This window comes from Varanus komodoensis, unplaced genomic scaffold (genome assembly GCF_004798865.1).
Source record: "Varanus komodoensis strain SLA01 unplaced genomic scaffold, ASM479886v1 scaffold17, whole genome shotgun sequence".
NCBI lineage: Eukaryota > Metazoa > Chordata > Lepidosauria > Squamata > Varanidae > Varanus > Varanus komodoensis.
In genome coordinates this window covers 17759742-17776932 of record NW_025335505.1, presented here as the reverse complement: position 1 = coordinate 17776932, position 17191 = coordinate 17759742, and the positions used below count along the sequence as shown (strand labels likewise).

The 17191-nt window shown below is 39.9% G+C and overlaps 1 protein-coding gene across 2 annotated transcripts in view; it reads right to left on the bottom strand.

Moving 5' to 3' along the window:
* The window catches only part of ZNF407 (zinc finger protein 407), a 334032-nt gene that overhangs the window by 80420 nt on the left and 236421 nt on the right, over positions 1-17191 (bottom strand). For both annotated transcript variants that reach the window (XM_044426431.1, XM_044426432.1), the window contains exon 6: positions 15100-15183. In XM_044426431.1, the coding sequence (XP_044282366.1) occupies positions 15100-15183 (84 nt within the window). The remainder of the gene's footprint in view (positions 1-15099; positions 15184-17191) is intronic.

Sequence of the window (17191 nt, the reverse complement as noted above, 5' to 3'; positions counted from 1 at the left end):
GTTACCATGTGAACTTTTTCCCACAGTGTGGCTTGTCTAGCACTTACAGCAACAAACAGGTATTATAGCAGTGATAAGGTGGCAGTCAATCTGTGTAGCAAAATGGAGCTTATTAATACTTGTAGATACCTTGTGGAGAAGCTACTAGTATCAAGCGGTCTCCAGGTGGACTGTAATTTTTATACTACTAATTATATTTTGAAGTCCTCCCCTCTGATAGAGATCCACTTGGGCATTCTTCACTTCTGAATGCTTTAATATGTTTACATATCTTAAACATAATTATGGCAGGTGTGATTGTGTTGTCTTGCGATCTGTGCTTGTGTTCAAAAATCCATAAGACAATAAAGCGCATAGATATACACAATCGCATAAGTGCAAAGACACCTTGTGATAGAAATAATGGTCATATGTCAGCCAGAAGGAGAAATAGTAGAATACTATATTGGCCCAAAATAATACACTCATTCCATGTATCAAGAACATCTCTACTAGCAATGTAAAACTTTACAGTAAAGTAAATCATGCAACTTTATGCATAAATTAAACAACCCAATTTGCACATTTACAAATAATTTGCACATAGCCTTAATATGATAGTCTGTGCTGAAGACACTTGGTGAAAGTAATAGTAGAAATAACATGTGTCACTTTTAAATTTCACTTTCATGTTTCTTCTGAGATAACTGTTTTGTGGGGAAGGGAAAAGGCACTTTATGATATCACAGAGGCTGATATTAATCCAAAAATGATAGAAAGAAAACTATAGCATTGTGTAACTGTGGATGGAATATGAGGCACATTCAAAGGGGTAGGAGGACCAACCTTCATATTAGTCGTATTTACGGAGTATATATTTATACTGATGGAGACTTACCAAGCAACAAATAATGGGCTCAGTATACAATGACAGGGAAGAATGCAAATTCCATGCTGGACATTATTTCATGCTGGCTTTCTCTGCGGTGATGCCCAATCTATGGAATGCGCTCCCCAGAGAGGTCCGCCTGGCACCTTCGTTATATGTTTTTCGGCGCCAGGCCAAGACCTTTTTATTTAAACGGCATTTTAATTGTTAGCTTATTTATTGATTTTATATCTTTGGCCAGGGCATTTCCAATTATATTGTTTTTATATGATTCTATGTATTTATTTATTGTTGTAAGCTGCCCCGAGGCTTCGGCGAATGGGGCAGCACAGAAGTTTACTAAATAAATTATTAATTATTAAGAAAGAGACTGAAGGTAAAATATCTAATATAATAGGAGCCGCTGCAGCAACATTTATTTATTTATTTATTTATTTAAAACATTTCTATGCCGCCCCATCACAACAAAGCCTCGGGGCGGCTCACAAAGCATATTGTTCCTGCTCTTCAGCCATATTGAGGCAGATGACTATGTGGGCTATGTCTAGGAGTATGGTAAACAGCAGAAATGGATGCACTTGGACCATGGTGGTTGGACACACTTTAAACTATGATCTCGGAGTACACAGATCCTTGGTCTGACCCAAGAGGTTTTTTTTTAAAGTTTTGATGACTTTTTCCCCTTCTCATCCGTCTTGTATTTCCCATCTTCTTTTCTCTATATGTCTTACTGCAATTCATTAACTGGTTTCTCAGCACTAATTGATCTAGTTCTCAATGCCAAATGTCTAGAATTTTCTTTGAAAGCTCCAGTGTTAGGATCTTAAGTACTTTTTACTTTCCCTGATTGTGGAAGAAATATACCTGTAATATGCCTCAGCACTTAACAGAACCAAGTTTTAAAGGTCCAAATAAAGATCCAGCCTTGTTGATCCTTTTCAGATTACCAAACTAATACAAGTTGGAGTTACCATTTTTCACTGGCTGCTCTCATTGAGTTTGCATACCCATGTTTGGAGGAAAAGCACTAGCCATACTTTCCAAATTCAGATATCATGGCAAAATACGTTTAGAGGAATGGAAGGAAACTTGAGCAAGAAAGAGAAGAAGAAAGGAGGACTAAACAAGATAAAGTATGAGCACACATTACAATCTCTTAAATCTCTAAAATATGCTTTTGAGGATCAGATATGTGAGACATAAAATGAGCTAGTAGATCCTATGGATGCCTTTTGCCTTTTTGGTTACTAACTGCCAAGAGAGACTTCCTTGCTTAGCAGTTCTCATACGCTGTGTCCAGGGATCAAAATAAACCATAGTTTATCATGGCAGGAATGAGCCAAGCCACCATTTCGGGTTCTCTCCAGCTATCTTCTCCTTATCTGCTGTAGCTATGAAGAGTTTGTAAATTTTTCTATTTTCATTTAACTGATGTTTGCTAGGTCATTGTTTGAAAGAAGCCAACTTCAGCCTTATGAAATCAACTTGCTTCAACAGACTATAGGATTGGGCACAGTTTAAGGTTCAAATAACACACTAAACCATGATTAATGTAAACAGAAACTTCTCAACTTCTCTTCATGGCTATAATGGAGAAGGAATGTGCAGTCACTGGCCAAAGATGTGTTTCCATCATGATAAACGATTAAGCCACTACCATAATGATTAGAGTTTAAGCGGAACTGACAACCCAATCTTTTTCATCTCCTTCTAGAACCAGTTATTGTCCCAATATATCATATTCTATAGACAAGAAGGCACTCCCCCTTTCCCATAAGGACAACCTATACCTGTAGTCCAGCTGTTGAGTCTGGATAAGGGTAGTCTGGATAGAACAATGACATAAGACTATGAGCATATAGGGGTACTGCACTGAACAACATGTGAATGGCAAATGTTACTGCATATAAAACGTCAAACACACCCAACATTCATGTATGTACAAATCCTTCCAATGCCCTGTCCCATTGGAAAAACCTTGATTTGAACTAGGATATGTGTGACCATAGCCCAAATCCTTTCAGAAGTTTCAAGAAGTCAAGTATCCCACATATATCCACTTTCAATATTTGGAACTTGGGAAGGAAGCACCTTCAAGAGAAACCTGATCATCTTACCTACAACATACCATGGAGATGCATGAGAAAATTATAAGCCTGAGTGAGACATGGCAACATGAAAGAAGGAGTGCACAAAAAATTCAGTTGACAGAGTTTTCTCAAAACCTAGCCTGGCAACAGAAAGACATAGAAGTGACATAAAAAAGACATACCCATTACAAGTGTCTGAGATAGAAACCAAGTTTCTAAACCAACTTTTGTGCCTGTCAGAAGACACCAGGTTCCCAAAATCCTTCTTTATGGCCTCAGAGAAAGTGATCCTAGAAGCATTCAATGACTCCATTATTTGGTGTTGATCCATTTACAATATTTAATGTTGCATAAGATGCAACAATTATATTAATTGTAATTAAGCTGGATTTTGGTAAGCATGAATAGCTCTTGGCTTGTTTGATTACTTTACTTGTATGCAGTGTGCCCTCTTGCTGGTTAGTTCTCTGTTATCAGCAGCTGTCCTAAATTCATTGGTTGTCCTGTAAATGATTGGCAAACATATTGGCACTCAGTTCAATGAACTCTGAACTTCTCTACAAGACTTACTGTAATGTTTAGTCACTCTCCTGTGTAAGTTGCACTCACTTCACTGTTCATGGTCCTTATCTTTACCACCACCCATAAATGTAGGTTGCCATTGTTCTCATTTTAATTATGCTCACTGTTATTTGTAAGGGACTTGTCCAGAGCAATGACTGAGATGCAGCTCTAACTACAGCGCTACAGAATCAGCCTGCTAATTGTGAGCGACAATGAATCCCAGAAGCCAATGTACATCTGCTGTTTCCTAGGTGAATAAAAAAGCAAAGCAATTTCTTTACATATGAAAGCTGAGCTATTATTGAGTTAGGAATGTAATGCAGACTCACATATTCCCTTTGCCTTTCATTGCTATTTTCATCTCCTGCATGTGACTTTCCTTTCCTGGTCATAGTTTGTCATGATGTCCAACATGCAAATGATACTTAGAATCACACTTCCAGACCCTGACTGGACCACACCTCACGGACCATAATTTGTTCTTTCCAATGTCATGGTTGGAGAGCTATAGATTATATCCAATCTTAGTCCCACTTAAGGTAAACCCACTGAAATGAATGCAATTTAATTTTGGCTAACTTTCGGTGCAACCCTCTGATTAGGAAAAAAACCAAAACAAAACCAGGAAATTTGACTGTATTTCAGTGAGAGACCTGAAAGAGTCCAGCTCCTTCCTCTATCTTCCTAGGAATTATATGGAAATGTGTGTTCCCTGAAGGGAAAGAAGAATAGAGTTCCTCAGCTTCATGTTATCAGCTTCTGGATAGAACACCAGTGACTTGATGAAATTCTGCCATTTTCTTTGCTCCCCTTTTGCTCTAGAATTCATTGTCTACTGGCATGCATACTTTCCATTATATATTATTTTTGTACTAGGTTCTTAGGAAAGATAGATTAATTTAAAACATAAATATATCATGTTTATCATGTCCTTAAATGATTTTCATTTTTCAAAAAAGATTACAAATCACAGCCCAAATCCAAAGCACTATGAGATACACTAAACTCTATATGAAGCTTCCACTCAAGTTGGTGTCTGTCTGCCTTTAATGGAGGGGAAAATGTTCTCCATGTAAAGAGACGTATCTGAAGAACTACCCAGAATGAAAGCCACATGTGTACACAAACACTGAGCTGGGTGCTCGGCTTCCTATTTTATTTTCTTTAAGAACAGAAAAGCAACCATCAGGTTGACAATCTTCCTGGAGACAATGGTCAGTGTTCAAAGAAAGTAAGTTATTTCACTTTCAGTAACAACTTATCATTGAAAATCTTGTGTGTAATTAAATTCTGAACATTCCTACAAATACTGGCGTTGTTGGAAGTTAATAGCAATCCTCCTCAAACATCACATTCTCTCTTAATAAGCATTTAATGAAAAAGCACAAAGCATACTGGGTTAGTTATACTTTATATGGAGTATTTTTCTTTTCAGCCTTGGGTTGGGGGAAGGTGAAGGAAAGAGGCTACATTATACATTAAATTCAGTCCCGAGTAATGTAACTGCACATTAAAAGTCAAAGTGCAGTTCACATGAGAAATAGAAACGCAAAGTGAGCCACTCATCTGGATAAAAACACATATATTATTAAATTTTCTCTCTTTATTACATTGACCTATAAATGCCTAGATGTGCAAGACTGAAATGAGCAAATGGAACTGATCATACAAACAGGATCCGTGTAGGTCATATAAGCCAAGTCTTCAAAAATTCATGAGACTATTTGAACAAAGGCACAAACTGCCTGGGTATTTCTGCAGGTTCATAGTAGCTGCTTCAGGCTGGCCACACAGATGATGCTTCTGCTTTCATATTTGTTCAGTGCTGCATATGTTCATCAAGATCCTACATACTTTCCTAGGATTTTCTGCCTCTTTTACTCACATAGGTCAATTACATTTCTGTTTTATATACACCTCCTGCCAGCCAGTCCACCATCTAGTACAAAGACAGGGTTTACACAATATGGAAACCTATCATGGATGACAAGCCACAGTAGGTTGTTGTTGTTTCAACAACAGACCATTTCCTGCAGAGTAGCAACCCTGACAACTATTGGTTACTGACCCTATTGTAGGTACCGGGAAGTAGCCAGAAAGCTGCTTGGCAAGAGTAACAAAATCCCCTTGTCACTGTTGCCAAGCTAGCCTTGGCCAGCACCACTTCCAGTCACTCCACTGCTGTCCAGCACTTGTCCCCACCTGTGCCTCCACCAAGACTATGAGCCCTTTTTAACTCACTACAACTCCTCTTTTCCACTCTCCCCTTTTTTCAGAGATCACTTTTTACAGGCTTTGAGATGATAGCGTGTAACATTCCTTTTAAACCACCCAAGTTATTGCATGCCTTTTTGTGCATGCATGTCCCAAATGCGTGCAAACATTTTGGTAATTCTTATTTTGAATTCTACTTCCATTTGGGCATGTTCCAAATGGGCAGCCTTGTCTGAGAAATGTCATGGGAGGTAAGTGCTTTCAAAGTACAGCAGGTAGCCACAACAGACATTGACCAAGAGAGGTTGCTTTCCCCAACAGCTGTCAAGGTGACTCGTAAAGGGAAATCCAAGTCATGAGTGATCCTTGCTTGTGAAAGATGATAGCAAGTAAACTATCCCCTCTATTTTTCTGACTAGACCTGACTCTGTGTGATGTCCTGAATCTTTTCCACCCTTTCCCAGACTTCTAAGTGCTGGGGATGATGGAAAAGTATGAGCAACACGTTTTTACATGAACATGGAACTTTGAAAGCTGTTGAAACTCAGGCTACCCAAAAACAAAACAAAACATTTTTTGGCATAACTGAGCAGGGTGGGGGAGGTGACAACAACATATGCATATGTCCCTGTGAAAAATCCCTGATTAGTCCTGTCAAAACACCTGCTTTAAGAGGAAATCTTTTGCTAGCTTTCAGAGGAAAGCAAAGTAAAAATAAACCTATCTGAAGCTTGTCTGTGGCAATGCCCATGGTGGAAGTGGATACTATTGGCTGTCAATGCACAGATCATGGAAGGAAAGGCAGGGAGAAGGTGTGGGTAGTGGTAGCAAGCCAAAAGGTATTTGTGATCATGGTAGGCAGAGGAGACATGGCAGCTTTAGCTGTGAAGTTCTCTGAGATACTTACTAGCTGGAAATGAGGAAAGAAGCGGGGCACAACCCATGGTGAGCTTTGGGGCAATTGCACTGCACCCAAATCCCCATGACTGATTCCCAAGGTGCATTAGTTTGACATGTAAAGCCACCTTGTTTGCACAACATGATTAGCCATGGTGGGTTGTCACCATGGGTTGTCGAAGGTTAGCTTCTTGTGCTAGCCTAACCATGAACAAACTGTCCCTAGAACCTGTGGCTTCTTGTTGGATTTTTCCAGAGTGTCTTTTCATTATTTCCGAAGGTGGCTTTATAGATTGTCAGAAATGGCTAGATACCTTTTCAGCAAGAATAGCAACAAACCCTGCAATTCTTTATGATCTTGCTAATGCCACCATTGGGCTCCCTTATCCTTCTGCCCCGTCTTCCTAAAAATGGAAAAGAAAGGACACCAGAGAAAGACCTGAGCACATTCATAGCCCTCCTCCCTGTTTTTCAGTCCCTGCGCACATTTGAAAACGGTGGCTCTAAAATTTGCATAATCTTCTTCTCCACCTCACCACTCCGACTTGAAATTTGAATATCTTTACCTCACTTCCTGCTCTGACTTAAAATTTGCATATCTTTACCACTACACCTTTCTTTTCTCACTTGTTATTGTCAACATTCACTGTTCTCTAAGCTCATTGCCTTTATTTTTGACAACTAAGGAAGGTGCTTGGTGAAGGGAAGTGAGACGCACACAACTGGGAGGAAAACAAAAGCAGGTGGCAGCAGCAGGAGTAGAAGCTTTTTAGGCAAGTTTAATTACTTTGGTAGTACATGAAGCTGCCTTTAAAAAAAGGTCCACTCTAAAAAGGCAAGCCTGAATGGAGAATAAAATTGACAGGACACTGAGAAGATGGGAATATCAGCATTCTGGGTTATAGAATGGAGAGGCAGACTTGTGTTGTGTTCTTGTGTACTTGAGCAAGTCCTTGAATAATAAAAATAAAAATAAACAAGTTTGCAAACATGTTACAATGTTCAGAAAGCTTCAGAAACGATAAGCATTTGGAGATCTGATGAAGGAGAGAATTTCCCTCATGAGCCAGCAACCCCAGCAGAACAATTGCAGAAAGGGAACTGACCTACGGAACAAGGAAATGAGAATTTCTACTCCAAAAGCACCGGGATTTGTGCCAGGAACAGGTGGGAAGACTAAGGAGGAAACAATCTGTGGCAAACTATAGTGTGCTTGATTGTCTGCTGGGAGTAAGTGGGTCATCAACAACTAAACCACGGTGTCTTCTCATGTCATGCAAATGTGTCCAGCAATTTCTTCCCAGAGTGGAAGGAAAAACATACAAGAATGAAAGGAGAGTAGGGAAAGGGGCTGGGGAAAGACAGCACACAGTCCCAAAGCCTGACCCTGATACCTGAACTGTCGTAAAGCAATCAAGAGCATCATGACAGCATGGGCTATTATTACTAATACTGTTAGCTCACAAAGGTGCTACCACAACACCCATGATTAAAGCCAGAAGTGGAAGCCATGAATCCACTGGTGAGAACATAGGCAAAGGAATTTATAACTCTATAGCTCAACTGCTATACGGGAGTAGGATGTGATATTGCATTGGCCCAGTATTGTTGTTTGGAATGAAGAGTCATACAGACCATGCAACTGACCTCATATCCTTAGTTTTAAAGGACACTTTCTGGCTTAGGTAGGTTCAGGCATATTTTATTTCCATTAATAGCATTTGTACACCACTCCATGTCTGGACAGATTCTGAAGAAGTACAGATTCTCGAGTGGTGGTGGGAAGATAAATTACCTTGTTTAAATGGATAACAACCTGTGACAATTCACTGGTTATCTTTGTTATAACGTTACAAAAAACTTTTGCAAGTCTTCTTTAAACAAGTAAACATACAAGAGGCACAATGAATTCCACAATGATGTGAATTAAATTGTGTATATTCTAATGTGGAATACATCAAAGTAAAAGTCACAAAAAGGGGGCTTTGGCCAATGATCTGGTGGGCATTATTTGTTAACCGTGTTTGCTTCAAAGTATCAAAATGCTTATTATAAGCCATCCAGAGACAAACCATATTGGACGGGATAAAAATATCCTAATAAAACAATTCATTAGCTAAAAATGTGATTACATGGGATCTGCCAGTATGGCTTTTGTCAATAAGTCAGGCATTGTGGATAATGCTTTCAAATGAAATAACAAAAAACATAACTGATTTTAAAACATTGCATCCCTCTAGTCACATAAGGAATCTCACAAGGCAATTTTGAAACAGCTCTGAGATTGCACAATCACAAAGGCTAAATAAAATCTGGCAGGTCATGACATATGAAGAGTGGGAGGGTTTGGAGTTTTACTGGTTGCTAGTTATGTAGGTCTGTCCTATGGCATTTTAGCCATTTCTCACAGATAGATGTATCTTGCACACTTACTGTATCCCCAGTTCTAATCAGCCTGAATGAATAATTCACTAGAACCTATGCTTGTAAGCCGCCCCGAGGCTTCGGCGAATGGGGCGGCATAAAAATGTTTTAATAAATAAATAAAAATAAATAAACAATGTCTCTAATATTGATGCACGCATTTCTTCTTCCACACTGACACCAGCAAACAACAAATGGTCATGTACAATGGAGAGTCTGCTTCAAGAAGGCTTTTGTTAGAAAATGCATTAGCAAACTAGAGTATTTAAGACAACAGTTTTATGTGGATCAGCAGAGGAAAAACAGTGCTTGTGGAGATCAAACAAGAACAAAAAATCTCAGACTTTCGGACATTTGAAGCCCACTCTTCTAAATAGTTACATCTGGCTCAGTGTAGGTGGAAAGAATAAAAAGCATGAAAAAGCAAGCCAGTCAGAGGGATACACAGTAAAGAGTCCTCAAGACCCGAAGTCAATCCTCCCCCATTGTCAAGCGTCTGTCAGACAAGAAAAGCATTCTGGTGGATATCAATTCACCTGATGCCTGGAGGCTGAGGGAAGCAGGGAGGCTTAATAAGCTGGCCAAAATTCCTAAACTGCATGTGAGGACCGGCTCTCTTACCCTTGAATCAAGGGTCTGTGACAGGCGATAAAAGTAAATCTTGGATCAGGAGATGTTTTGTGTCAACCCCCTAGACAGTTTGTATTGCAGCAGGGAATTATTTAAGCTATTTAGACCACTTTTGATACCTGTCCCTTTCAAGCCTGCCTATAATTTGCCTGGGCACTCTGCGTGGAAAGAAAGCTGTGTCAAAAATGGTATGGGGAAGAAGAAAACAAGATGCAAAGAGGAAAGAAGCAAAAGTCAGAGGAGGAGGAGGAGGATGCACATGGCTTGGCATGGTTATAAAGCAGCAACTCCAGACAAAAATACTGTGGCATCAGCCTAAGTACGCGGAGCACAGGGGAAGGTGCACTGTGCTTCTCCCTGCAAAGAAAGTAGTAGATGCAGGTAATTTTTCTGTGAAAGAATTGTATCTGATTGTTTGTGCCACAGAGGCGGATAAATGCCAAAAAGATAGATCCCTCTGTCTCTGAGATACTGTCCTATATAGTATAAAGTTAATAGCAAAGTAATAACGAGCCTTTGGTCCAGACATAAAACATAAACTTAGGCTGGTTCGATGCAAGCTCCATGATCTATAACCTATAAACACCTACATTCAGAGCAGGGGAAATTCCACTAGGGTGGCCCGAATAGGCAAATGCCAACCTGGAATTGCAACATTAATTAGAGCTCACAGTAAAAAATCAGCTATTTTTGTGGAACATAACAAGGTATTTGAAAGGAAAGTAATATAAGATTTACACATTTTGGCAAAAGCCATAATGTTTTAAAATGTAAAAAGAAAGTAAATGCTCAGAAAGTGAGGGTAAGATGGGGATCAGAGATAAGGGGCTCAAGCCCACCTATCATATAAATTCATTTTGGGCTTCTGAGAAAACATCTCTCAGCTTCAGGTTATCGATAACATGCAAACACTGAACTGTAAAAGTATACAAAATAATATCTGAACACAATGATGAACAGAAGCAGCAGTAGTAGATGAGAAGAGAAGGAACCAATACCATCCCAATAGAAGAATGATTTCATAATTAATTTTTGTTAAGAAATGTAATTGTCAAAAACACAGCATGTTGATAGAAGACTGTGATAGTAAATGTTTACTGACTGTCATTATACGTAATGCATAATTTAATCCTATTAGCAGGAGAATACATTTACAGTAGGTTATTGGCCTAGGGTGGTCAACCAACTTTATCCGGCCATGCTGAGCGAATGCTTGAGACACACGGATATGTGTTTTATTTGCTCTGCTTAACACCTACTGAAATATTCACCCAATAGGCAACACATTTTTATAGACTACACATGGAGATAGACAGACATTCATTACTCATAACTGCTGCATGAAGGTTGCACACCGTTCTCTATATGAAACATTAGATCTAATAACTTGAGGGGGATTTGGGATATTGAGAAAGTGTTGTGTGGGTGCCATCACAAAATGCTGCTCTGTGTGTGTGTGTGTGTGTGTGTGTACGGGGGGGCTTACCAAGTGCCAAAATTGCTGCTGTGATGGTACAACCACATTTAGAGAACACACATTTCACAGAAAGACAAACCGGTGATGCAAAAGAAAAGTAAAAAATGCACTGGTATGCATGTTTAGATCCCGAACATCCTGCAATTTCCAGCAGGTCACAGCCAGCCATGCTGGCTAGGGGCTACACAATCTTTTTTAATGACCTAAACACTCATAGGATTGTGTCCATATACAGCAGAGGTGAAGACAGAGTCCAAAACACAAACTCATGCCTTGGAAACCCCTTTCCCATCTCTTAAACATTCATTCCCTCTCATCCAAAAGTCCAAGTACATGAGATCCATACAACACAGTTATGCCTTCCTCTCATTTCCAGTATCATCCTTGTACCTAACCTGCACATTCTCATTCACTCCTCTCAGTCTGTTCCAGAATAGTCCTGCCCTACGCTTCATCAGGCTACAGCCTCTCTAACCCATTCCACCTCTAGTCCCTCCACCTCTTCCTCCCATCCCACTGGGTCAACACCAGAGCATATCTGGTCTCCCTGATTCCTTCTTCCACTGTGTCAGGTCACCCACAACTTTCCCCTGGGTCACTCCCAAGTCCCCAGACAGTGGCAATGGGGTCCACCCATTCCTTCCTTTCCTCCCCAAGTGGCCATGAATGCATCAATGCAAAATGCTGGCCTGAAAGACCTAACCTATTTTTACTTATTAAGAACATCTTCAGGTCCTTGTGAGGCCCAGAAGCACTCAGAGACTAAAAATCGCAGAGTGTTGGAGACTAGCACTTCACTCTGAAGCATTCCCGGTCAATTGGAAAATGAATAAAAATACATTTAAGAGTAAAATAAAATACAGGCACTCCCCAAGTTACAAAAATCCAAGTTACAAATGACCCATACTTTCAAATGAAGAGCCATAAAGCCTATTACTTTATAAAAATTACTGTGGAAAATCATCATCACGTTAGAGAGAGAGGAAAAGAGATGGGAGAGAGGAAGGCCTCCAAATCATCACCATAGAGAGAAAGTGAAAAGGAATTCAGGGGGGCCTCCAAAGCATGCCTTTCTGCTCCGCCATCCATTTCCTTGCTGCAGAGAGGAGGCACAGGTGGGTGATGGTGGAGCCTAGAGATATTAGCAGGTTTTATTTTTTCAATTTCATGAGGGTGCTGTGCCCCTAAGCCCCCATTAATGTGGAGGGCCAACTATACATGATCCCTCTTACATAAAAATTCGACTTAAAAGACTAATTTCCATTTTCTCAGAAACAGAACTCATTTGTAACCTGGGGACTGCCTTTAAATCAAATCACAGGCATTGGTAAGGTCTCTGCAGGTGCAAGAGGGTGTGTTCCCAGACACAATTGCATGCTTTAGATGGCGAAGTGATTGTAAACAAGTTAAACTGTGGAATATTATGCAGCATTACTTCCCTGACAGCCAGTATGGTATAGTGGTGAAGAGTGTAGATTAGAACTTGGGAGAGCCTGGTTCTAGTCCCCACTTAGCTACGAAGCTCACTGGGGGACTTTGGGCCAGCCACTGACTCTCAGCTTAACCTAAGTCACAAGGCTGATGTGAGGACAAAATGGAAATCACTTTCCATCTTGGGCTTCTGTGAGGAAAGGCAGGGTATACATGTAACAAGTGAATAAATACATATTTAATCCATTGCAACTGTTAGAAAAAGGTTTGCCAAATGCTCTGGAACAAGGGAAAACTAGGAATGTAAATGCTTGATGTCCAGGGTGATGATGGTAGCTGCAGGATTTGAGTCACACAAAAGTATAGGCAAAAGTGCACCACATTCCCAACACTTTCAAATCTCACAATTTCTTTATCTCATGGTTTAAAAGGGTTTGCCCATAATTTGAACAACTAAGGTTAATAATACAAGGATTTTTTGTCATCCCAGCTAACTGAAAAAATTTATCACATTTCACAGCCTGCCAAGAAGTGACCTTTATCTGCCAGTACATACATTTTTAAACATTTCATAGTTCTAGTCCTAGTAGAAGCACTTAACTCAGCCATCCAATGACTACCTAGAAAACTTCCTAAGAACTGTCATTTCTAATTTCACAATGGAAATTGCACAAACAGAATCACAACAAAAGTCCATGCAAATTTTATTCAAATTATGCTGATTATGCATTGTCAAGCTACGTGAATTAGCTATGGTTCTCCAGTTCACATATTCCCATTTCTTCCATTACAAAGAACTCCAAGGAAGAAAATGGCTCTCAACAGGATTAGCATTTGAAACATAGTACAAGTGCAGACTGGTTCACACATGCACATTCATCACCAGATAACATCAATATCAGCTGATTACTTTTGTGCAAGAGGCCTACAACAACAATGAAAGAAACAGCATGTCACCTCAAACCTTTCAAGGGATTCAATTCATACATTCAATGCCTGCAATCAAGTGTAGAGAAATCCTGTGATGTACTGAGGCCAGTCAATCCATGTATCAGCTGTCTAAACTGTGTGCTGGGGGGGGGGGGGGGGACACACAGAGGTATTGATTATCATTCTCTTTCAGAAAAAGCACAACTTATTATCAGTTTGGAAGCAAAATGTGGCCACCCCAAAGTAAGTAAAGCTTCTACATACTCAGAGGGATCCCTGGGTGTACAGAAGGTGGTAAGTTAAAGACTTTTAAAAATGCAAAACTCCCCTCCCCCCAAAAAAAACCTCCCTCCTCTCTACCAAGGACCTTTGAGTTTACAGAATAACAATTATGGGTTTAAAGAAACCAGGAGTCAGGCAGACTGTAGCCCTCATCAGGTTCTCAGTCTGAATACACAACATGACAAGAAAAAACATGGAGGACCAGCCTTTGTCCACAGGGGCCCAGTCAACACCTGCACCTCAGAGTGGTTAAACTGATGCCACCTCCTACATTATACTTATTAACTGTTCTGGTATTCAAGTCTGTTTTGCTATTGATAGTTCCCCTACCATCCTTCCCCCCCACCCAACATTCACATACTTCCATAGTATTTCATTGTCTTTATACCCTGCCTTTTTTCATCTTAGGAAGAACCCAAGGCAGCTTACATGGTTCCATTTTACCCTCACAATATAGTTTGGGATAGTTTGCGAACAAGGTAGAGGAAGATGGGGAGAAAGGCCTTTTCCAGTCCTGAAACTCCTCCTCACTCTACCTCCCAGGAATCTGAATTAGACCATAAGACTCTTGTAGGCTATCTGGATGGACACTGAATAGGAGCCCTCCTTCTAGGAGATGGAGTATGCCGCAACATGTTGCAGGTGCCACTTGCAGAAGCTATTATTTCTCCTATACAGAATATGATTTTAGTATAAAAACAGCAGCATGTGAAGTAGTCCAATGGACTCCAAAAGTGTTCAACCCCAACAAGTGGCTAAGAAAGACAGATGGATGGACGGACAGACAGACAGACCATACTAGTCAGAACACTAGAGAGGCTGTAAAAGAAGATATAACTTTTCTCTATCTGAGGAGTGAGTAGATACGGTAGATAAATGTCATGTATCAATAGCATATATCAGTCGAAAACGATGGGCACATCCAAAAGGAAAAAAGCCCTTTAATGTTCATTGAGGAATCCTCAAGTTGCTTCTTACAAAGCCTTCATGAAATATGCAATTTAGTTGGGCCTGGGAAATAAGCCTCATGTACTTACTAATTTTCAAACAGACACTCACCACTCCACATTCTCCGAAGAATATATATTTATATAAACATAGCTATGTTCATAAATAACATCTGACACAGACCCTAGATATATCCATTTTAAAAGGCAAAGGGAAAAACCCAAACTGCAAAGAGAGAGACTCTCTGGACTGCCATGTGCTCCATGATTTCCTTTATTCCCCTGCCTGGGTGACAGTCCTGTGCTGCGGAGAAAATACCAAAGGGAAGAGACAGCGTCACTGACCTGTGTGCTGCCTCCGATGCTTGGTGAGGGCATGACGTGTCCCGCCAGCAAAGCCACAAAGGTCACAGAGGAATGACTTCTCGCCTGTTGCAACAATAAACAGATGAGGGACTGTGGAGGTCACAGATCATTAAAACATATCTATCAAGGCTTTCAGGGTTACTAATTCCTCCAATCAAATGTTTCCATGTAAATATGTCAAATGGGAATGAAATTACCACTGCGGTTTATTGACTGTGATAAAATCTGAAAAGCACCACTGAACATAATTACATACTTGTCAGACCCATAAAAATTAGCTTTATTATCAATGGAATGGTTTTGTACAACTTCATTTCTGTTAGATGTCTTCCAGATGGGGCTGCTTTATGCACTTGAACAGTTTTTATGCATATCCTGATTTTTTACAATTCCCATACATCTGGCCTTTCCGTGCAGAGGAAAGACTGCCTGGAAAAGTTAATATACAGTATATATATGGTTCTGCTTAAATAAAAATATATTAGATTTACCAATAAAATAAAAACGTTGAGCAAATTATAACTGACTTGATCACAGTCCTCCTCAAGAACCTCCCAGTAAATTAAAGAAATTAAATTATTTTCCAGAAAAGAAAATAGGCAACAATAAAAACCTACATTTTTTCTGTACCAATGGCAGCTCAATGCTGTTTATGTTTCTAAAACTTTCATAATGAAGAAAAACAAGTCTGGGGATTACTTCAGAAATTGAAGTAGTGCTTGTATTGTTCATATTTAACGATATGTCTTTATTCTAAGCCTCTGAAACCATTAAAATATAGATTTGGCAGGGTTGCTACTTGTTAAAAGTGTGTAAATGTACACTTATAAAGTATTTTTATTCCAGATAAAATTTTGCCTTTTGCAGTTTATAAATGCAGTATATCATTCCACAGTAGCATTTTTAGTCAGTAAAGCCCAGGCATGTGAGGCAGATTCATCCCACAAGACCAACGAAGAAGGGCATTATAGAATAATAATACTAACCTTGGAGAGAGCCAGTGAAATTATAATGCAGCTTTAACACACAAATGAGTCATTTGGCTCATTTGGAGCCGAACTGTACCCTCCCACCCAGATACCAAGAGAAGCGAATTAAAGGGACTAGGAAAGTATTTCAGATGAATTGCAATATCACATTTATACTTTCGGCTCACAAGGAAGAGAATTTACAGTAAACTGAAATCCATGGGAGTTAAGAGGTCTATTTCCCATTTCCTAATGGTACTGCAAAAGAGGCATTTGTCTTTCTGATCCTTATGAGGGTCTATTCTCTGTGCAACACATTTCATTTTCTGCAATGTTCATTAGTTGATTTGCACCCTGAAGAGTTATGGAACATGATTGCCAAGTCTGATTTTAAGAAACTTTGTCAGCCAAGGAGCAATATTTTCTATCCTCACTTTCACAACCTCTTTTTTCTCTCCATGGACTGAAAGCCACTCCACTTCCATCCTAGTTACCTTTAAGCCATCACAAGCCCCCCCCCCGCCCCCCAAAAAAACTTTCCTTCCTCCTTCCAATTCACATATATACTTTGCTCGTGTTACTTTTAATCCAGGTCCTCCAATGCCCTTTCCCACCACTTCCAAGTAAAGCTTGTTTCCTGCGCACTAGCCTGCTACTCATACATGTGTAACACATACCCAAGTGGAATGAAAGCCTTGCCTTGCCCTTCCTGATTTGGCAGATGTCTGTCAATGGCTGAAAGTAATGACAGCTATATGCTGCCTCCAGGTTCAGAAGCAGTATGCTGGGGAACCCCTATGGGGGGACAACTATTGGCAATGTCTCCTGATTCCAGGCTTTCCTAGGGAATCCGGTTGGCCACTGCAGGAAACTAGATCCTTGACTTTGGTCTGATCTAGTAGAACTCTTCTTATGTGTGTTATTTGTTAGCTCTTCTTTTATTCCTAACAGCACCAGGCTCTGTGTCTTTTAGCCCTTGCTGTATCTCAGTCCCATTAACAGGCTGATCTATTATTCTAGGGTGGGAAAAATCTTGTATTCTGAAAGAACAGGCCTTCCCAAAAAAATACTGGTTGGGCTAAAGTGACACATGTATCATACAC